The 23,195-nt window shown below is 49.8% G+C and overlaps 1 protein-coding gene across 1 annotated transcript in view; it reads right to left on the reverse strand.

Moving 5' to 3' along the window:
• The window catches only part of LOC116946705 (plectin-like), a 91,346-nt gene that overhangs the window by 39,319 nt on the left and 28,832 nt on the right, over positions 1 to 23,195 (reverse strand). Inside the window, exons 2-3 of the mRNA XM_076070045.1 lie at positions 6,699 to 6,760; positions 5,017 to 5,106 (exon numbers count right to left, since the gene is read on the reverse strand). Coding sequence (XP_075926160.1) covers positions 5,017 to 5,106; positions 6,699 to 6,760 — 152 coding nt within the window. The remainder of the gene's footprint in view (positions 1 to 5,016; positions 5,107 to 6,698; positions 6,761 to 23,195) is intronic.

A 23,195-nucleotide genomic window follows, 5' to 3' on the forward strand; every position in this document is an offset into this window, starting at 1 on the left:
AGTCATTGAGTGAGTGAGTGTGTGAGTGAGTGTGTGAGTGAGTAATTGAGTGAGTAAGTGTGAGTGTGTGAGTGAGTAATTGAGTGAGTGTGTGAGTGAGTCATTGAGTGAGTGTGTGAGTGAGTAATTGAGTGAGTGAGTGTGTGAGTGAGTAATTGAGTGAGTGAGTGTGTGAGTGAGTAATTGAGTGAGTGAGTGTGTGAGTCATTGAGTGAGTGAGTGTGTGAGTGAGTGTGTGAGTGAGTAATTGAGTGAGTAAGTGTGAGTGTGTGAGTGAGTAATTGAGTGAGTGTGTGAGTGAGTCATTGAGTGAGTGTGTGAGTGAGTAATTGAGTGAGTGAGTGAGTGTGTGAGTGAGTAATTGAGTGAGTAAGTGTGAGTGAGTCATTGTGTGAGTGTGTGAGTGAGTCATTGAATGAATGAGTGTGAGTCAGTGTGTGAGTGAGTGTGTGAGTGAGTCAGTGTGTGAGTGAGTGAGTGTGTGAGTGAGTGTGTGAGTGAGTCATTGAGTGAGTGAGTGTGTGAGTGAGTCAGTGTGTGAGTGAGTGTGTGAGTGAGTCATTGAATGAATGAGTGTGAGTCAGTGTGTGAGTGAGTGTGTGAGTGAGTAATTGAGTGAGTGAGTGTGTGAGTGAGTAATTGAGTGAGTAAGTGTGAGTGAGTCATTGTGTGAGTGTGTGAGTGAGTCATTGAATGAATGAGTGTGAGTCAGTGTGTGAGTGAGTGTGTGAGTGAGTCAGTGTGTGAGTGAGTGAGTGTGTGAGTGTGTGAGTGAGTGTGTGAGTGAGTCAGTGTGTGAGTGAGTGTGTGAGTGAGTCAGTGAATGAGTGAATGTGAGTGAGTCATTGAGTGAGTGAGTCAGTGTGTGAGTGAGTGTGTGAGTGAGTGAGTGTGTGAGTGAGTGTGTGAGTGAGTAATTGAGTGAGTAAGTGTGAGTGAGTCATTGTGTGAGTGTGTGAGTGAGTCATTGAATGAATGAGTGTGAGTCAGTGTGTGAGTGAGTGTGTGAGTGAGTCATCGAGTGAGTGAGTGTGTGAGTGAGTAATTGAGTGAGTGAGTGTGAGTAATTGAGTGAGTCATTGAGTGAGTGTGTGAGTGAGTCATTGAGTGAGTGAGTGTGTGAGTGAGTCATTGAGTGAGTGAGTGTGAGTGTGTGTGTGACTGAGTGAGTGTGTGAGTGAGTAATTGAGTGAGTGAGTGTGTGAGTGAGTAATTGAGTGAGTGAGTGTGTGAGTGAGTGTATGAGTGAGTCATTGAGTGAGTGAGTGTGTGAGTGAGTAATTGAGTGAGTGAGTGTGTGAGTGAGTAATTGAGTGAGTGAGTGTGAGTGTGTGTGTGACTGAGTGAGTGTGTGAGTGAGTCATTGAGTGAGTGTGTGAGTGAGTCATTGAGTGAGTGAGTGTGTGAGTGAGTAATTGAGTGAGTGAGTGAGTGTGTGAGTGAGTAATTGAGTGTGTGAGTGAGTGTGTGAGTGAGTGTGTGAGTGAGTCCGTGTGTGAGTGAGTGTGTGAGTGAGTAATTGAGAGAGTGAGTGTTTGAGTCATTGAGTGAGTGAGTGTGTGAGTGAGTGTGTGAGTGAGTAATTGAGTGAGTAAGTGTGAGTGTGTGAGTGAGTAATTGAGTGAGTGTGTGAGTGAGTCATTGAGTGAGTGTGTGAGTGAGTAATTGAGTGAGTGAGTGTGTGAGTGAGTAATTGAGTGAGTGAGTGTGTGAGTGAGTAATTGAGTGAGTGAGTGTGTGAGTCATTGAGTGAGTGAGTGTGTGAGTGAGTGTGTGAGTGAGTAATTGAGTGAGTAAGTGTGAGTGTGTGAGTGAGTAATTGAGTGAGTGTGTGAGTGAGTCATTGAGTGAGTGTGTGAGTGAGTAATTGAGTGAGTGAGTGTGTGAGTGAGTAATTGAGTGAGTGAGTGTGTGAGTAATTGAGTGAGTGAGTGTGTGAGTCATTGAGTGAGTGAGTGTGTGAGTGAGTGTGTGAGTGAGTAATTGAGTGAGTAAGTGTGAGTGTGTGAGTGAGTAATTGAGTGAGTGTGGGAGTGAGTCATTGAGTGAGTGTGTGAGTGAGTAATTGAGTGAGTGAGTGTGTGAGTGAGTAATTGAGTGAGTGAGTGTGTGAGTGAGTAATTGAGTGAGTGAGTGTGTGAGTCATTGAGTGAGTGAGTGTGTGAGTGAGTGTGTGAGTGAGTAATTGAGTGAGTAAGTGTGAGTGTGTGAGTGAGTAATTGAGTGAGTGTGTGAGTGAGTCATTGAGTGAGTGTGTGAGTGAGTAATTGAGTGAGTGAGTGTGTGAATGAGTAATTGAGTGAGTAAGTGTGAGTGAGTCATTGTGTGAGTGTGTGAGTGAGTCATTGAATGAATGAGTGTGAGTCAGTGTGTGAGTGAGTGTGTGAGTGAGTCAGTGTGTGAGTGAGTGAGTGTGTGAGTGTGTGAGTGAGTGTGTGAGTGAGTCATTGAGTGAGTGAGTGTGTGAGTGAGTCAGTGTGTGAGTGAGTGTGTGAGTGAGTCATTGAATGAATGAGTGTGAGTCAGTGTGTGAGTGAGTGTGTGAGTGAGTAATTGAGTGAGTGAGTGTGTGAGTGAGTAATTGAGTGAGTAAGTGTGAGTGAGTCATTGTGTGAGTGTGTGAGTGAGTCATTGAATGAATGAGTGTGAGTCAGTGTGTGAGTGAGTGTGTGAGTGAGTCAGTGTGTGAGTGAGTGAGTGTGTGAGTGTGTGAGTGAGTGTGTGAGTGAGTCAGTGTGTGAGTGAGTGTGTGAGTGAGTCAGTGAATGAGTGAATGTGAGTGAGTCAGTGTGTGAGTGAGTGTGTGAGTGTGTGAGTGAGTGTGTGAGTGAGTCAGTGTGTGAGTGAGTGTGTGAGTGAGTCAGTGAATGAGTGAATGTGAGTGAGTCAGTGTGTGAGTGAGTGTGTGAGTGAGTCAGTGTGTGAGTGAGTGTGTGAGTGAGTCAGTGTGTGAGTGAGTGTGTGAGTGAGTCAGTGTGTGAGTGAGTGTGTGAGTGAGTCAGTGTGTGAGTGAGTGTGTGAGTGAGTATTTGAGTGAGTGTGTGAGTGAGTAATTGAGTGAGTGTGTGAGTGAGTAATTGAGTGAGTGAGTGAGTGTGTGAGTGAGTAATTGAGTGTGTGAGTGAGTGTGTGAGTGAGTAATTGAGTGAGTAAGTGTGAGTGTGTGAGTGAGTAATTGAGTGAATGTGTGAGTGAGTCATTGAGTGAGTGTGTGAGTGAGTAATTGAGTGAGTGAGTGTGTGAGTGAGTAATTGAGTGAGTGAGTGTGTGAGTGAGTAATTGAGTGAGTGAGTGTGTGAGTCATTGAGTGAGTGAGTGTGTGAGTGAGTGTGTGAGTGAGTAATTGAGTGAGTAAGTGTGAGTGTGTGAGTGAGTAATTGAGTGAGAGTGTGAGTGAGTCATTGAGTGAGTGTGTGAGTGAGTAATTGAGTGAGTGAGTGTGTGAGTGAGTAATTGAGTGAGTGAGTGTGTGAGTGAGTAATTGAGTGAGTGAGTGTGTGAGTCATTGAGTGAGTGAGTGTGTGAGTGAGTGTGTGAGTGAGTAATTGAGTGAGTAAGTGTGAGTGAGTAATTGAGTGAGTGTGTGAGTGAGTCATTGAGTGAGTGTGTGAGTGAGTAATTGAGTGAGTGAGTGTGTGAGTGAGTAATTGAGTGAGTGAGTGTGTGAGTGAGTAATTGAGTGAGTGAGTGTGTGAGTCATTGAGTGAGTGAGTGTGTGAGTGAGTGTGTGAGTGAGTAATTGAGTGAGTAAGTGTGAGTGTGTGAGTGAGTAATTGAGTGAGTGTGTGAGTGAGTCATTGAGTGAGTGTGTGAGTGAGTAATTGAGTGAGTGAGTGTGTGAGTGAGTAATTGAGTGAGTAAGTGTGAGTGAGTCATTGTGTGAGTGTGTGAGTGAGTCATTGAATGAATGAGTGTGAGTCAGTGTGTGAGTGAGTCTGTGAGTGAGTCAGTGTGTGAGTGAGTGAGTGTGTGAGTGTGTGAGTGAGTGTGTGAGTGAGTCATTGAGTGAGTGAGTGTGTGAGTGAGTCAGTGTGTGAGTGAGTGTGTGAGTGAGTCATTGAATGAATGAGTGTGAGTCAGTGTGTGAGTGAGTGAGTGTGTGAGTGAGTAATTGAGTGAGTGAGTGTGTGAGTGAGTAATTGAGTGAGTAAGTGTGAGTGAGTCATTGTGTGAGTGTGTGAGTGAGTCATTGAATGAATGAGTGTGAGTCAGTGTGTGAGTGAGTGTGTGAGTGAGTCAGTGTGTGAGTGAGTGAGTGTGTGAGTGTGTGAGTGAGTGTGTGAGTGAGTCAGTGTGTGAGTGAGTGTGTGAGTGAGTCAGTGAATGAGTGAATGTGAGTGAGTCAGTGTGTGAGTGAGTGTGTGAGTGTGTGAGTGAGTGTGTGAGTGAGTCAGTGTGTGAGTGAGTGTGTGAGTGAGTCAGTGAATGAGTGAATGTGAGTGAGTCAGTGTGTGAGTGAGTGTGTGAGTGAGTCAGTGTGTGAGTGAGTGTGTGAGTGAGTCAGTGTGTGAGTGAGTGTGTGAGTGAGTCAGTGTGTGAGTGAGTCAGTGTGTGAGTGAGTGTGTGAGTGAGTCAGTGTGTGAGTGAGTGTGTGAGTGAGTAATTGAGTGAGTGTGTGAGTGAGTAATTGAGTGAGTGTGTGAGTGAGTAATTGAGTGAGTGAGTGAGTGTGTGAGTGAGTAATTGAGTGTGTGAGTGAGTGTGTGAGTGAGTAATTGAGTGAGTAAGTGTGAGTGTGTGAGTGAGTAATTGAGTGAGTGAGTGAGTGTGTGAGTGAGTAATTGAGTGTGTGAGTGAGTGTGTGAGTGAGTAATTGAGTGAGTAAGTGAGTGTGTGAGTGAGTAATTGAGTGAGTGAGTGAGTGTGTGAGTGAGTAATTGAGTGAGTGAGTGTGTGAGTGAGTAATTGAGTGAGTGAGTGAGTGTGTGAGTGAGTAATTGAGTGAGTGAGTGAGTGTGTGAGTGAGTAATTGAGTGTGTGAGTGAGCGTGTGTGCGTACAGGTATTCTTCACGAACCAGTTTTTCCCCGGACAGCACTTCCAGGAGACACAGGAGGTTGTGTCCATCCCGGAGATCCACGTACAGATCATCGACGTGCCTCTTGGCCTACCCGCACAGCACACGGGACACGCGGGAGAACACACAGCCAATGAATCAGAATCAGAATATTGATTTACTACTGGAGGAATCCGATGAATCATGAAAGCTCACCTGCAGTGTGGCGAGTGAGTGAAAGGATGAGTGAGTGGATGCATCGTTGTGACCTGCAGGGTGGTGGTTGAGCGAAGAGATGAGTAGGTGAGGCAGTGGGTGAGTAGGTGAGGCAGTGGGTGAGTAGGTGAGAGAGTGGGTGAGTAGGTGAGGGAGTGGTTGAGGGAGTGGGTGAGTAGGTGAGTGGGTGAGCTGTTGTGACCTGCAGTGCGGTGGTTGAGTGAGTGAATCAGAAACAGAATATATATATACACACTGGAGGAATCAGATGAGCTATAAAGCTCTTTTACACAGATGTCCGGTCGGAGCGGATCAGAACGTTACAACAACCAACAGTACAAAAACACGATGGGTATGCAAAGTATACGAAAGGTAAACAAATCACTTAAAATATATACCCAAATAAACACAACTGTGTTTTTTTTATATTACCAGGCAAAGCCCGCTGAGCTATGAGTGAGCCACAAAGCATTTAGAAACATCGTCGTCGTCGTCATCATCAGCCGTGGTCAATCCACTGCTGGTTTAAGATCTCCCGACCCGCCACCGTGATCTGCCACAGTCTAGCGATGCGAAGACCCACCAAAGATCCCCCGTAAAGCCTTAACAGACTGTAGGGGCAAGTGCTGTTAGCGAGCAGCACCTATGAAGGCCGGAAAGGCACACCCGGTGGATGGTGTGGGCAACACCACGCCCGGCCGCCTTTGTCTTCCTAGTGGCAACGTTTAAACACCACACCAGGTACTCATTTGAGGCTGAGTCGACCTAGGGGATGCCCAGGACCGGCTCGAATAATCGTCGTTGGTGTTGTCCGTGAGCGGGGAATCGAACTCGGGCCGCTGGGTTCGTAGCGCATCGCGATAACCACTACACTACCGCTCCCCACACACACAGAGAGACACACACACAGACACACACACACACAGAGACACACACACAGACACACACACAGAGACACAAACACAGAGACACACACAGAGACACACACACACAGACACACAGAGCGACACACACACAGAGACACACACAGAGCGAGACATACACAGAGACACACAAAGCGATACACACACAGAGACACACACACAGAGCGACACACACACAGAGACACACAAAGCGATACACACACAGAGACACACACAAAGCGATACACACACAAAGCGACACACACACAGAGACACACACAGAGACACACACACAGAGCGACACACACACAGAGCAACACACACAGAGCGACACACATAGACACAAACAGAGCGAAACACACAGAGACACACACAGAGACACACACAAAGCGACACACACACAAAGCGACACACACAGAGACACACACAGAGACACACACACAGAGCGACACACACACAGAGCGACACACACACAGAGCGACACACACACAGAGCGACACACACACACAGAGACACACACAGAGCGACACACACAGACACACACAGAGCAACACACACACAGAGACACACACACAGGGACCTCACCTTCTGCAGGTGCTTGTTCACCCACTTGGTGAAGGTTTTCTTTTGAACTCTCTCCCTCTCATCTGCGAGTGGGGAAGGAGGGGGGGGGTTCATCAACGGCGGTGGGGGGTGGAGAGGGGAGAGAATTGTAAAAGTGGATTAATTTTAATCGTCATTAGCGGCACCTTCCCTAATGAGCGACTCTAACGAGATGCGCCGTTGCCCCTTGACGTCCGCGTGTATGTTGAACTTCTTTCGCACCGTGCGTAGCCAACCGTGCGGGGGAAGGACAACAAACTGAACAACAAAAAGCACTTTGAAATAAATGAGTTTTAAAAGTGCGCAGATCCAGAGGCTTCCTAATATCGGGAGGAAGAGAGCGTTCCAGACGGCCGCAGAAGCGCATCCGAAAAACGCGCGTTGCGGTGACTGTCTTTGGTTCGACGGCCAGCCCCGAAGCCGCTGCGAGTATGACCCTAGTTTGCGTGACGGTTGATCCTCCTTGCAAGAGATCAGCAAGGGTATCGCGTTTCATTTGTGGCGAATGTAACTGACTCTCGTCGAAGACGCCCGTGGAAACCGTCAACCGCATCATCGGAACATCGACAACAGGCCGCGGAGCATTGAAGACGCGAGCTACAGTTGTAGCCACGGTTGTGGCCATGCAACCCCAAGCACGGACCGTTTGGTAGACCCACAGAGACACACAGATACACACAGAGACACACAGAGACCCATAGAGACCCATAGGGACCTATGGAGACACACAGCGACCCATAGATACACATGTAGACCCATAGATATGCATTAAAGACAAGCCACAGCAGTGTGATTGTGGCCACACAACCCAAATTATGGACCTGTTAGACAACCCACAGAGACTCACGGAAACCCATAGAGACCCATAGAGATACACAGAGACCCATAGAGATACACAAAAGGCAATCGACAGCAGTGTGATTGTGTAAACGTTAGTCCGAAGGTTCAAACCCCCAAGGTAGCAACGTCATTGGCATTGTTGTAACTGGGCTGTTGACGTGTCCCCTAACCAGCACTGCGGGGGTGATGGTAGATTCCCCGCCTCCGGTTAAAAGCCGGGTCAGACCCGGGACAGGTGGCAACCGCACAGAGGGCCCTCTCGGGGTCGCTGGCACGAGGGTGGGTGGGGTGGAGGAGATCATCCGGAGCTGAGGATGCAAGAGATGACGACTTTCCCCGCGTCAATAATGAATGAGCGCGAGCGCACAATGCACGCGGCACGCCATCAATAATGGAAGGCGGAGTGGCTCATCACGACGGCGAGCGTGTCGAGAGCGGGGAGAGACAAACCCACGGCCATCGTCACCCCGCAGTGTCGTGGGGGGCGGGCGGGGGGGCGACAGGGGGAGAGTGGCCGGGGGCGCGGGGAGAACGGGGGGGGGGGCGTGGGGGGGACAGTGGGGGGGGGCCTTGACAACTTCCTGGCCACCTCGCAGCAGCCCCCAGCGGGCTTTGAGGAGTTTCACAAACCTCTCTCTACGTGATCCACCAACTCCCTGTGCCTACAAACTTGTTCGCACCGTACGTAGCCAGCCGTGCTAAGCGGAGGTGTGCGCGTGCGTCTTTTGTACGCAGGGTATTTTGTGTGCGAGTACTGTGTGTGCCGGAGAGAGTATTTTACGCGCGTGTGTGTGTGTGTGAATATTTTAGCGCGAGATTATCTGCATGCTGCTACTACAGTCAAGCCTCGAATTAAATTTCGGAAGGGTTCTTCGAGGGATACGTTTATTATTATTTATAATGTTATCAGGGTTTTTTTTGCCTATAAGCACGGTTGGCTACGTACGGTGCGAAAGAAGTCCACCACACGCATTAAAACTAACCTATGTTTTATTTAACCAAATGACGCCCACTGAGCTCGGTATCTCGTTGTCATAAGTGACCCGGCCGCAAATGACAGCGCGATGAAGTGGCATATTAAGTGGATATTTCAAGCAGCCAAATACTCTGCACGCTCGACGTTCATTATACATGCGGAGGACAAAACCGCAGGACCCTGAGCAAAACCCACGTGGCCACAGGAGCGAGAGAGACCGCAGACTCTAGCAAGCGTCAGGGTCAGGATTTGAACCCACGACCTCCTGTACACCAGGCGAGGGAGGTGACATCTCACCACCGGGGCGCTCCACAACTGCTGTGCCCGGCGAAAACCCCAGGGAACAGAGGGCAGGAACAGCCCGAACTAAGACTCTACATCAATCTACTTGCTGTACCCCCAGGCGTGCAAGGCCTGTGTTTATACTATCGCAAAGATACATCACGGTCGTGATCACGAATTCCTACGCGAGTTGCGGCGATGTCAAAGTCCACGCGTCCGTGACAGCTGCATGCCTGACAACCCCTTATCAGCGCCCCTACCTTATTTCAGACCAATTCAGACGTTAGTGGTCACCTCGTGCCCCGTTATAAATCCCAACGTTTATCCTACAAAGTCATCATCACAAGGGAAAAACGCAAACAAATAAGACACTTCCTTTTTTTGCACGTATCGAAACGGTTGTACGCCGTATGGAGCTGAAAACTCAATTTCCCTGTACAAGAATACGGGGGTTTAATCCGTATGGGTCGACAGCTGTGGCTATGCCACAGAGAGCCTTGAGTGACGGCGCTCCATGAACGTGAAATTACGGTTCGAGTGAATGAGTTTCGCGTCGTGTCTGTTCCACGTGAATGGGGGAGGACTCAACAACACGGTCGTCATAAGCACCGTGTGTGTGTCCTTAATAGGAAACATTTGTATGTAATAGGCGACGTTTCGAGCGATGGCCCTTCTTCGGAGCACATAGAGAGGGCCAGAGAGGTCGAAGAGTGGCCTCTATATGTGCTCCGAAAAAGGGATATTTGCTCGAAACGTCGCCTACTATATTTATTCATGTGTAAGGCCAACACTGTTATTGATGCATGTGTTGAGTGGTACAAGAGCCGGAATATTGTAAGAAAAAATCGAATGACCTGACGTCTTTGTGACCACTTAAGTACAAAACCAGGCACATTTTACAATACAACTCGACACGCACAATATTCGCATTTAACTTCTCTAAATCCTCACATCCCCGTCTCTCTCCTCTCTCCCTCCCATCTTTCTCTCTCCCGTCTTATTCAAGAGCCAAATGAGTCACAGGGCTATACCTAATAAATTAACTGAAATTAACTCTCTCCCTCTCATCTCTCTCCCATTTCTCTTCCTCCTATCCCTCTCCCTCCCTCCCTCCCATCTCTCTCTCCCTCCCATCTCTCCCCCATCTCTCCCATTTCTCTTTCTCCTATCTCTCTCTCCCCATCTCTCCCATCTCTCCTTCTTATATCGCTCTCTCCCATCTCTCTTTCTCCTCTCTCTCCCTCCCTCCCATCTCTCTCCCTCCCATCTCTTTCCTCTCTCCCTCTCTCTCTCTCCTGACTCTCATGTCTCGTCTACTTAGTGGCACCTGTTGCGGAAAATTCAAAAACCAAGACCGGAGCACATTCGCGGTAGCACCTGGGGTGCCTCCTGACCTTCATGTAACCTGACAAAGACAAAGGTCCCCCGTATAGCCTTTAACAGACTGTTGGGGCAAGTGCTGTTCGCGAGCACCTATGAAGGTCGGCACGGCACACAAGGGGGTGGGTGGCCAGCACCACGCCCGGCCGCCTTTGTCTCCCCAGTGGCGATGTTTAGACACCGCACAAGGTACTTATTTGAGGCTGAGTTGACCTCGGGGAGGCCCACAATCGGCTCAGATAATCGTCACTGGTGTTGGCCGTGAGCGGGAATCGAACTCGGGTGGCCGGGTTCATAGTGCAGCGCGCTAACCGCTACACGACCGCTCCCCCACCGCTCCCAACAAGACAAAAACCCCTAATATAACCGCTCTCAACACACACGCATGCCCCATGGAAATGTAAACATAGCGTAATCGCGCACGTGCAATAATGGTTTGTGTTTTACGCCTTTAAATATACATCTCGTTTACGTACATTACGGAGCATGGCTCTTAGCTCAGGAATGTGACGTAAATCCTCCTCCACCCTGTACCCGCCTTGGCGAGGCACGTTATTGTTCGATGACGAACGGTTGCGACACACAGACGCGCTGACAACATACAACTTGACAAATCGTAATTGTTGTATACATCATGTGGTTAATCCACTGCTCGCCTAGTACACAGGATGTCGTGGCTTCAATCCGCATCCTGTCGCCTGCTGTGTAGTTGGAGTTTGCGTGCCTCTTCTCCCCGTGATCGCGTGGGTTTTTCTGTGGGTCCTCTGGGTGTTTTTTTCCCCCCTCCACATTCGGAAACATTCGTTCAGAGCACAGTAAAACCTTGGATCGCGAGCATAATCCGTTCCGGAAACGTGTTTGTAATCCAAAGCACTCGTACATCAAAGCACTCGTATATCAGTTGTGATCACGTGACGCTCGGCAGACAAAGCGTAGACGTACTACTCGTATTGCGAGACCTCGCTCGTTTATCAAATTAATATTTATTTAAACATTTTGCTCGTCTTGCCAAACACTCGCAGACCAAGTTACTCACAATCCAAGGTTTACTGTAAGTGGCTGCTCTAAATGTCCACGCGATACGCCACCCCCCTTTGAGCGATCATTTGTGATGGCCAGGTGGCTTCTGAAAAATAACTCTATAGCGTAGTGGACCGTACCTGGTAAGATTAAAGAAAACAGTTTAGTTCGTAAAATAAATGTCTACATTTTTCATCTTGATTTGAAGCTTTCGTGACTGCAGGAATCCATACTCGTTGGTTCTTTCGGTGAAGTCACGTGGGTAGAAAATAATAATAAATCACGACGTTTCGATCGCAACACCAGCAATCGTCATCAGGTGGGATAACCGCAGCAAGGAAAAAAAACTGCCGAACTCGAAACCTCGTGATCTATTATTTTTTTCTACCTACGTGACTTTACCGAAAGAACCAAAGAGTATATCTACATTTTTGATTCACATATGCAAATAGATGGCAATCAGTCCCACTTTGCTGAACTGCCTTCACCCTAGCGAGCCAGAGGAGGTTATGGCAGAACGCCTCCTCCTCCCTCTCGACGCCCACGTCAAGAAGGGCAGCTTCACGGCGTTTGTGCGTGCGGTGGTCCACCAACCCTCGCTGCTGCCTTCACAGCGAATATCTCTCTGTCTGTCTGTACCTGCGACTGCTGTTGGCCGGAGCGGACCGGGCCCTGCCCTGCCCGCGTGAGATCACGGCCGCTCGCGTTCGGTATCAACGATGCCGGTGGTGGGGGAGTTGGTGGGGGCGCGCGTGAGTCACTCGGAGACATTAAAATGCTGCAACCTGTTCACATTTCCCCGTGTACAAACAGTGCCACGCTCGCGGTGACGTTTAATCCCGTGCATTTTTATCCCTCGCGGCCACTGCGCGTTGTGAAATCGAGTGGCTCAATGAAGATAGAAATGTGCGGTGCGTTTTTTTTTTTGGGGGGGAGGGGATTATGGAGTTTTATTTAGATGTTATATATCGAGAGAGAGAGAGCGAGCGAGCGCAGGATAAACGACGTCGCTAATTGTCAACGTCACTGCGGTCATCGCATTCGGTTACCCAGAAAGGTCCTTAGCGAAGCCCCGTGGCTCATTGTGAAGAGAGCCCTGCCTTGAGATGCTTGAGCCAGTTGTTGTTGTCGAGAGAGAAGGGATGCTACGGTCAGCAGCCAACACTGGACACTTGCAAACCAGACGTCGCCCGGTTCGATCCCATCTACAGGCGCGGCGTTTGTAACAATGGGGGCAAGTTTTTTAAATTCCTTCATGGCCCACCCCCCGCCACCGCCGTCGCCTCCTCCTCTCTCCCCAGCAGCATCCCTGCGTGCACTCCCTGCGTGCACTCTGATCAGTCCATCGACAGACCGCGAGTGGTGGGGTAAAGTGTGGGTACGCACACCACTCTCCACAAACGTCTGGATCAGCCGTAAAAAAAGCGGTGCCCCAAGCAACAACAACAACAACAATCCCCTACAGCTCCATCCGTCGGAGGGGCCCTTGCGCCGAGCAGTGGGCAATTGCAGGGCCTGCGCCTTCGCCTTTTTAGTTTTACTGAGAACCGAGGCGCAGACCGTGACGGCACGAGTCGCTTGAGTCGCCGTGCCGTCTTTGTTTTTACTTCGCCGATTGCCCTTGTCGGCACATCCCGCTCCCCGATCAATATGCCGCGTTCCCCACTTGGGGAACCGTTGGTCGGTTCTCAAAACAGGTTACCGGTTTTATTCTATGGTTCCGAAAGAACCAAAGAATAATTCCTGCAGTCACGAAAGCGCCAAATCAAGTTTTAGGTGACCGGTTTACTTGGTTTATCGTTCAGCAAACCGGAACTCTTCAGCCGACGAAAAGCGTCGCCGAGTCTCGAGACCCTCCCCCTCCACTCTGTTTCAGGCGTTAGGCGGGGGCAGTTTTGCTTCGTAATGTTTGGCCGCTTCTTTGAAAAACGACATCACAGGAAGAACAAAAAAAAACAACCTGAAAGCGTTGTCAAGAGCAAAAGCCATTGATGGCGATATAATAATTAGTTATTGATCCAGGACACGCTGAGGGGTCTTTTATCAGGAGGGTCCTGCTGCTGCTGCGGCTGCATTGAGGAATGTTTTGTGTGTATGTGTGTAACGTGTCATTCGTAAGATATTTTCAGCCAGTGAGTGACGGCGAGTTGGGATTATTATAGAACGCGGGGAGTGACACCTGGAGCGACAAATTTTCACGTGGCGTGAGAGGGAGAGAGAGAGAAAGCCGCCCGGGTCAACACGATTCCACGTCTCACACTCTCGAGCGGTGATTCTTCTTAACCCCTGGGTTGCACGCACCCCCTGGGGGTGCCAGATGCCCTTTCTGTGGGGGGCGAGACGTGGCCAGATTTTCTTTATAGAAGGTAAATCATCGAAAAGACAAAATAAACACGGGCACGTAAGGTGCAATGTACTTTGATTCATCAAAACCCTGTGCATTTATTAACATTCTTATACATGATAATAGTTTTTTCCCCCTTTTTCTGGCAACAAAACAGCTGTGTTAAGATGTTAAAACACCAAACTGAAACCTTTTTACGAGGAATCATGTCTGCATTAACCACAATACCTGTGGTCAGAATGCAAACAAAAAACACACTCTGATAATATCTGTGGCATTGTCCTTGAAACTGATTGGTCCACAACAGAGACTGCGTTCTTTTGAGCCTCGTCTCAAAACGTTTTTTTTTTTTTAACCAGAGGACACCAAAGGGTTGTGCCAGGCTGCAGTAAAACAGATCTGTAAACAATGCAGCCTAAAGCGATTGATGGGCATTACCTGGGGTGCTAGCCCGAGAGGAGGAGTCGGCTCCCTCCACCGGTGGTGCTGCACGACACACGGTTAGCCCTCCCCAACCCACCACCAACGCACTGGCAGCTTCGCGGCGGTGGTGGTGGTGGTGGCGAGGGAGGCTTCTCTCCCTGAACGTTCAACTTGCGGAGGAAAATATCCACACCACCACCACCGCCATCGCTACCACCGCAGCAGCACGCGCGCGGTGTCCTCGAAGGTCCAAGACTGACTCCCCGTACAAAGCTCGTGCCAAACGTTCTGCAAGCCCCACCACCACCCACCCACCCACCCCTCCCCAGCATTTCCTTCCCACACCTTGCTCATAGCCCGCTGTGTAGTCAATCATTTGCAGACGTTGAGGTCTAAAATGGGGGGGATGGAGGGGGGAGGTCAAAAAGGCGGAGGGCGTTGCCTTAACGACGCAACACATTCAAGCGTCGCCGTGTGCACTCAGCTCGTGGTGAGCGGAGTGCTCTTTGCGTCACTGATGTTGGCCGAGAGGAGCGGGAAGTCCAAATTCGGGTCGCCGAGTTCGTGGCTCGATGTGCTCACCGCTGCCCCACGCCAACATAAAAATAAGTAAAAAATTTTTTAAACCTTTTAAAAAAAATAAACACGGTTTTATGTAACGTACTAGTAATGGCAGAACTCCACGAGTCCAGGAAGTGGCCGCCGAAGCTCGCCACAACGTAAGGGGCCGTGGAAAATTAGACCCAAGCCGAAACATAACATGTGAAAAAGATTGTTTAAAAATAGATATTTCTTATTTTTAATGATAGAATATAGTATTGTCATCAGTGTGACATAAGTATAACAAGTTTGCAGACGATACCACATTGGGAAGTGAGTTAAAATTGAGTTACAATATTTGAGGATACAACAACAGAGTGAGTTAAAAGAAAGCGTGTAATATAAACACAAACATCCCCCGGGGTAGATGTTTGCGAGCACCTGTTAATACCCGGAACGGCGCACGACTAAATGGGTGGCCAACACCGATCGCGCCCGGCCGCCTTTGTCTCCCTTTTGGCCGATGTTTACACACCGCCTCCAGGTACTCATTTAAGGCTGAATCGACCTAGGGGAGGCCCGTGACCGGCTCAAATATTCGCCACTGTTCTATTGGTCGAGAGCGGGAGTTGAATTCGTGTCGCCGGCTGCGCGTTCACCACTTTACAAAGACAAAGGTCACCTGTATAGCCTTTAACAGACTGCTGGGGCGAGTGATGTTAGCGAGCACCTATTAAGACCGGAGTAGACACACACACACACCAGGCGATGGCGTGGCCATCACACCTCACCACTCTGCACCAGCTACATCATTTGTGGGGCCCACTGACGTGTCAGCAATGGCCGTGACTCAGGGAGTTCTGAATAATACTCTTTGGTTATTTCGGTAAAGTCACGTAGGTAAAAAATAAAAAAAAATGAAAACAACTAAATTAAATCACGGCGTTTCGGAGGCAACACAAGCTTCCTTCATCAGGTGTAAAAAGCACACCTGATGAAGGAAGCTTGTGTTGCCTCCGAAACGTCGTGATTTAATTTAGCTGTTTTCATTTTTTAAATTTTTGTTATTTTTTTTACCTACGTGACTTGACCGAAAGAACCAAAGATGCGGGGTTATTCAGAGTTCTGAATTCAGAGTTCTGAATAACCCCGCATCATTTCTCTCCGTGACGGTGCCCCCCCCCCCCCCTCTTGAAGTCGGAACGTCGCTTGACCCGATAGCGGAGCGACAGATTCGGCCTGCGCCGGATCGCCGCCGTCGTCTCCCTCAAGTGCCCCGTCCTGCCCTCACCTGCACGCGGCAGGGGCTCAACGCAGAGCGGTCGGGGCCGATTGATGACCCAGCGCTCCGTGACTCACTCCGGTTCACTCGCTCGCTCAACGGCGGTCAGTCGCCTCCCTATCGCTCTTCTATCGCTACTGTGACTACTGCTGCCATGGTTACCGTGCCCGTGGACTCCGCTCATTGGTCCACTCCGGTTCACTCGCTCGCTCAACGACGGTCAGTCGCCTCCCTATCGCTCTTCTATCGCTACTGTGACTACTGCTGCCATGGTTACCGTGCCCGTGGACTCCGCTCATTGGTCCACTCCGGTTCACTCGCTCGCTCAACGACGGTCAGTCGCCTCCCTATCGCTCTTCTATCGCTACTGTGACTACTGCTGCCATGGTTACCGTGCCCGTGGACTCCGCTCATTGGTCCACTCCGGTTCACTCGCTCGCTCAACGGCGGTCAGTCGCCTCCCTATCGCTCTTCTATCGCTCCTACTACCATAGTTACAACCACACAAAAACGAAATCATTCGTAACACTGTGGCCTTAAGTGGGGTAATATATGTAAATATTTAATAGGTGACGTTTCGAGCAATGAACCTTCTTCAAAACAAAAATGAAGAATACTCCAAAACGTCAGCGATTATATTTATATAATTTCATGGGTTTTTTTTTTAAGGTGGCCTCAAATACAGCGGGATGGGGGAGGTGAGAGGCGCCACGGTGGCTAGGAGATGTTAACTATCTCGCCTGATATGCAGGACGTCGTGGGTTCGACCCTGACCCTGACGCCTGCTGCTGTATATTTGGAGTTTGCGTATCTCTCTCTCTCTCTCCCCGTGGTCGGGTGGATTTTTCTCCGGGTCCTCCGGTTTTCCCCTCCACATTTAGAATCAACATCACGCGTTTAGAGTATTTGGCTGTTATAAGTGTCCACGTGATGATAAGCCACTTCGTCGAGTCTATCATTTGGGGCAAGGTCGCTTCTGAAAAAAAGAGCTATATAGCTCAGTGGTCCTTATCTGCTGCAATTAAAAAAAATGTTTTTACGTTTAAATAGTGTTTAGTGTTTGTGTCATCACTGTTCGGGCCAGAGAGCAGGACTCTACAAACGACGCTATGGGAAGAGACGAATCGTGCGGCCTTTAAATACGGAGAGATGCGGAGTCATGCCAGGCATTCCATTGCAGGATGGGGTAAGTAACTTGGAGATTCGGAAGAGCAGGTGGAAGGAAATGGATGTTGATGTGATCATGGAGTAAGAGGTTGTAATGAGTGGAACCCGGATGCAGGATGGAGAAGGAGGAGGATGATGACGATCGGAAAAGCAACTTGGGATCTGGGAATAGACCGTGGCAGGAGAGCGCCGTAGATGGAACCAAGACGAGGAGGAGGTTGTGATGGGTGGGACACGCGTGCAGTGTGGGGGAGGGCAGGTGCACGAGACACCCATTGGAGTCGCACCCAAAGGTGGGTGATGAAGGGGAAGAGACGACCTCAAGTTAGGTGGTGGTGGTGGTGGTGGTTGTGGTGGTTGTGGTGGTGGTGGCGGTGGTGGTGGTGAAACTGTCAGAGCGGTCCTGTAAGGACGTCAACTTTGCAACAAGCTCCCGTGATCATTATGGACTCAATGTGAGCAACGCGTGGATCGAGTATTCTCCCGTGTCTGTACGAGTGGACTCTCGGATGTAGACACATACACAGAGACACACATAGACACATTGCAAAAACCAAGATCCCCCGTATAGCCTTAGCAGAATGTCGGGGCAAGTGCTGTTGGTGAAACGGCACACGAGGGGGTGTATGGCCAGCAACCACGACCGCCGCTTTTGTTTGTCTAATAGTGATGATTACACACCGCACCAAGTACTCATTTGAGGTTGAGTCGACCTAGAAATAGACATAGACACACACTGACAGCGTCAGACATGGGCACAGACGTTCGCTTCGCCAGCTGATGCGCAGAGGCGCATATAGATTACGGTTGCTGCTGTGCCTCATCATTACGGAGTCTCAGCGCATCCGTGATCAATGAAGGGCACGAACCACGCGGCTTCCCTTTCCACAGAAACAACAGCCCGCTACCAGGCTGTTGTTTCTGTGTGTGCTTGTGTGTATAATTATAATAGCAAGTAAGTTGCGCGGTCGGCGCGTTACGCTACGAACCCGGCGACACGAGTTCGATCCCCGATCACGGCCAAAAGTAGTGACGATTATCTGAACCAGACTTGGAGCTCCGCTAGGTCGACTCAGCCTCACATTAGTACCTTGTGCAATGTGTAAACATCAGCACTTGGAGAGACAAAAGCGGCCGGGCGTGGTGCTGGTCACCCACCCCCTTCATGCGCCGTTCCGGTCTTCATAGGCCCTCGCTAACAGCACTTGCCCCAAAAAGCATGTTATGCCTATCCGGGGGATCTTCATATTTGTCAATAGTGGAGGAAGTCGGCGGCTCTCTGTCTCTGCGATGCCTGCGTGCCCCGATTGTGTGAGGCCGTGCGGTTCCACCAAGCCTTGACCTGGCCCCATCCAGCCGTGACCTTAGCTGGCCCGGTTTCAACCTGAAACCCAAACAATAGCTCGAACGCTAATCTGGTCCGGCTGGGCTGACCGCTGGCGCGTTGGTTAGCACAGCGAGCTCCGCTGCATTCGATTCCCGGCCACGGGCAAGGTTTTGTGGAAAAGTGCAATCTGAATGAATCGGCCCTGTGTTCTCCCCTCGGTCGACTCAACACTTGCCCCCTGCAGTCTAGACGGTCGGTTCGGGGTGATCTCTGTGTCTGTGTGTGAGCGTGGCGACTCGCGACCACGGCAGTCAGCCCACACGGCGGCGCTTTAAAGTCGTCTTCACCTTTGTCTGTTGTGGGTCGTCTGTGCGGGTATTTGTGCCTGTTGCCCCGAAAAGTCTTCAAAGGCGATATGGGGTGGGTCTTTGTCTTTGTTGACTGAGTGGATAGTGAAGTCACGTAGGCCACGTGTTTGTGACAGATCCCCTGCGTAGCCTCGAAGACTGTAGCGCCGAGTGGAACGGTGACCGGCTCCACACCCGGCCGTCTTTGTCTCCCCCACTGTTGATGTTTACCCGACCGTTTACCACGCCGTACACATTTGAGGCTGAGTCGACTAATGGGAGACCCAGGACCGGTGCGGTCCGGCTAGCGCCTGCCTCCGAGATCGTCATCCTTGGCCGGGAATCCGAGCCCCGGGTGGCCGGGTTCGTCGCTCGGCGCGCTAACCACCGCGCCCACCGCTCCTCCCCCGCCGGACGACAGCGCACGCGAGCAAACCGAACCGCGGCCACCTCGTGTGTACTCAAGGGCTTACTCGCCACGCTGCATCGCGACACGCCCCCGCGTGTGAACGTCCCGAGCGGCCGATGCGCGCGCCACGCGTCGTCCGTGCTGCTGGGGGGAAGGGAGCGGTGGCGCTGCGGTTAGCGCACACGGCGCGGCGAATCCGGCAGGCGATGCTGCGACCTGCTGAGCCCGTTTCAGGTCCTGGGTCATCCCCCCCCCCCCGCCCCACTATCACCACCCCCGGTCCCCTCCTAGGTCGACTCAGCCGTAAATGAGTAACCTGATGTGACGTGTACAAGAGGAATTAGTACTGGGGATACAAATGCGGCCGGGCCGGGCGTGGTTCTGGTGACATCGAACGCGCCACCACCCCCACCACCAAACCCGACACCCCCCCCACACCCCCCCCCCCCCCACCTCGTGCGCGCTTGCCCCAACAGTCTGGAAGGTGATACGGGGGATTATTGTTCTTGTGTACAGACTTGACACACGGACCCCTATCTGGTTCAAGGCTCTCTCACCTGCACAGCGACTGAGCGCGCGTGTGTGCGTAACCGGGCTGTCGTGCGTCGTGACAAGAGGGTGCGGTCATCATACACATCGTGAGATGCGGATGTCGAGTTTTTCACGACCATGATGATGGTGGTGTTGAAGCTGCAAATGTTTGTGATGATGGTGGTGGTGGCGATGTCGTCATTGTAATTGTGACAGCGGTGATGGCAATGATGATTGTGTATGTTGGTGGTAGTGGTGATGGTGATGATGGTGTAGTGGTGTTGACGATTGTGGAATGGTAATGATGATGCTGTATTATTGGTGATGGTGGTGATGATGGTGCAGTGGTGATATTGATGGTGAAATGACTCCGATAGATTTGTATTTGTGGCGATTATGATCATGACGATTGCTATTACTCCGCATTGTCCCGATCATGCGTGATTGAAAATGATGCCAGTGGTGGTGGTGATGATGATGGTGGTGTAATGATGATGATGATGACGGAGTGATGCTGGTGACGGTGTTTGGTAATCGTGTGATGATGAGAATGGAGCGATGGTGGTTATGGTGTCAATCATGATGATGATGATGACCGAGTGATGGTGATAATTACAGTGATGAGTTGGTCGTGGTGGTTGTAGTAGTGTCACCATGATGCTGATAACAATGATACAATGATGCTGCTGATTATGATGCAGCAACTGATGATGATGATGATGATGTCACGATACCTTGCTTATTGTGTATTTTCCCATCAATCGCTTCCTTCTTCACTGCATCGAGTGCACTCATAGCGTCTTCAGCAGCAGCAGCAGCAGGAACAACACAGGTCCAAACTCAAACCCGCGTGTCGACTAACCTTATAGGGTACAGCGCGCGTGGACTAACACACAGCGTGGACACAGCGTGGACTAACACACCGCGTGGACTAACACACAGCACAGACTAACACACCGCGTGGACTAACACAGCGTGGATTTGTACCACACGCAGCTAATCAAAATTCACAGCAGCCCAAACTATTCTACTGAATGCCACAGAAAGTACCTAGGGCTGGCATTCTTCACTAATAACGCTGCGCTCACGCCAACGAGTTGAGAAACGAGCAAATGGATTTATAGAGGTGCTAGTTTGGTCCGCTACACTGCACTGAGCGCATAGCAGCTGAAGTCGTGTATGAAGGGTGTGTGTGTGTGGGCGCGTGTGTGTTGGGTGGGGACCCTTTGGGTGGGTGTGTGGGTGTGGAGTTGTGTATTTCGTGTGTGTTTTGGTGGGGACGCTGTATGCGTGTGTGTGTGTGAATATATGTTACAGGCTATACGGGGGATCTTTGTCTTTGTATATATGTGGGGAGCGGTAGTGTAGCGGTTAGCACGTTGTGCTTCGAACCCGGCGAGCAAAGGTTCGATTCCCGCTCACGGCCCAATACCGGTGGCGATTTTATGAACCGGTCCTGGGCCTCCCCTAGGTCGACTCAACCTCAAATGAGTAACTGGTGTGGTGTGTAATCATCGCCACTGGGGGAGACAAAGGCGGTCGGGCGTGGTGTTGGCCACCCACACCCTCGTGTGCCGTGCCGGCATTCAAAGGTGCTCCTCGCTAACAGAACTTGGAGAGAGAATAGGTTTTCCCCTTTTTTCTGGCAACAAAACAGCTGTGTTATGATGTTAAAACACCAAACTGAAACCTTTTACAAGGAATCATGCCTGCATTAACCCCAATACTTGTGGTCAGCATGCAAACAAAAAAATATACTCTGATAATATATGCATGGTCTTTGAAATTGATTGGTCCACACCAGAGACAGCTTTCTTTTGAGCCTCGTCTCAAAACGGTGTTAGACCAGAGGACGCCAAAAGGAGTACACCTAACACAGTTTCAAAGACAATACATATATTATCAGAGTATGTTTTTGTTTTCATTTTGACCACAAGTATTGTGGTTAAAGCAGACATGATTCCTTGTAAAATGTTTCAGTTTGGTGTTTTAACATCTTAACAACTTTTCATTTAAAGCTTTCGTGACTACAGGGATTCATATTCTTGGTTCTCTCGGTAAAGTCACATAGAAGGGAAACAATAAAATAATAAAAATATAAATCAATAACATTCTCACGTCGTTTCGACTGCAACACAAGCAATCATCATCAGGTGTGAAACCCACAGCAATAAATTTTGAAAAAAGTGGCGTTTTTTTAACGTTAGCACCACGGAGAGTGATTTGGCAGTTATTCAGATGAACGAGTCCATCTATGTTCGGAAAAGAGGAGGGGGGAGACGAAAATAATGGATGCGGTCTGAAAGCCACCGTAAGCGTGAACAATCAATTAAGACCCGAAATGGTTTATCAAATCCTTCCAATGATTGCTAAGCCAGAATACATCTTCTCAGTTGAAATTGTCTCTATGTTTGTATATGTGGATAGCCTCATGAACGAATCTCTCATGATAGCCAGATGGCTTGCAGAGAACCTCTGTCTTGGAGAAGTCAATGTCACGTGAGCCTACTGAATTATAACAGTGATCTGCCACGGACGAGGTGTTGGTCCTACCGTGTTTTAGGTCTGCTTTGTGTTCACGAATGCGGTCCGAGACATGTCGTTTGGTTTCTCTTCCATGGTAAATCTGATGGCTGGGTGTATGGAATTGATGTGGTCGAGGAAACGACATGTCTCGGACCGCATCCGTGAACACAAAGCAGATCTAAAACACGATAGGACCAACACCTCGGCCGTGGCAGATCACTGTTATAATTCAGTAGGCTCGCATGACATTGACTTCTCCAAGACAGAGGTTCTCTGCAAGCCATCTGGCTATCATGAGAGATTCGTTCATGAGGCTATCCACATATACAAGCACAGAGACAATTTTAACCGAGAAGATGGATTCTGGCTTAGCAATCATTGGAAGGATTTGATCAACCATTTCGGGTCTTAATTTATTGTTCACGCTTATGGTGGCTTTCAGACCGCATCCATTATTTTCGTCTCCCCCCTCCTCTTTTCTGAACATAGATGGACTCGTCCATTTGAATAACTGCCCAATCGCTCTCCGTGGTGCTAACGTTAAAAAAAACCCGCCGCTTTTTTCAAATTTTCTTGCCGTGGTTTTCACACCTGATGATGATTGCTTGTGTTGCAGTCGAAACTTCGTGAGAATTCTATTGTTTCATATTTTTAATATTTTATTGTTTCCCTTCTACGTGACCTTACCGAAAGAACCAAGAATATCTTACCAACTGTTTTGTTGCCAGAAAAAAAAGGGGAAGAACCTATTCTCATATTTTTGGTACTGGCAAAGGAGGTCCCATGATGTAGCACTTGGGAGACTCCAAATGAGTAAGTACGATCCAGTGTGTTAAACGTCAGCAGTGGGACGGACAAACGCGACCGGGCGTGGTGCCGGTCACACTCAAGCCCTCTTGCGCCCGGGTGGTGCACGAGGTTCTGGCTAACAGCACTTGCCCCAGCAGCCTGTGCAGGCTATACGCGGGGGGGGGCAGGAGGAATCTTTGCCTGTGCATGGTGCGTGGGTTTGTTTTTCGAGTGGGAGTGGTCCTCCATGCTTCCTTATCGCGTCAGGTTCACGAGGCTATTGGCCGTGGGTGCGG

The sequence above is a fragment of the Petromyzon marinus genome, chromosome 27 (genome assembly GCF_048934315.1).
Source record: "Petromyzon marinus isolate PM22_M1 ecotype Great Lakes invasive population chromosome 27, UKy_Petmar_22M1.pri1.0, whole genome shotgun sequence".
In the NCBI taxonomy this organism is placed as follows: Eukaryota; Metazoa; Chordata; class Hyperoartia; order Petromyzontiformes; family Petromyzontidae; genus Petromyzon; species Petromyzon marinus.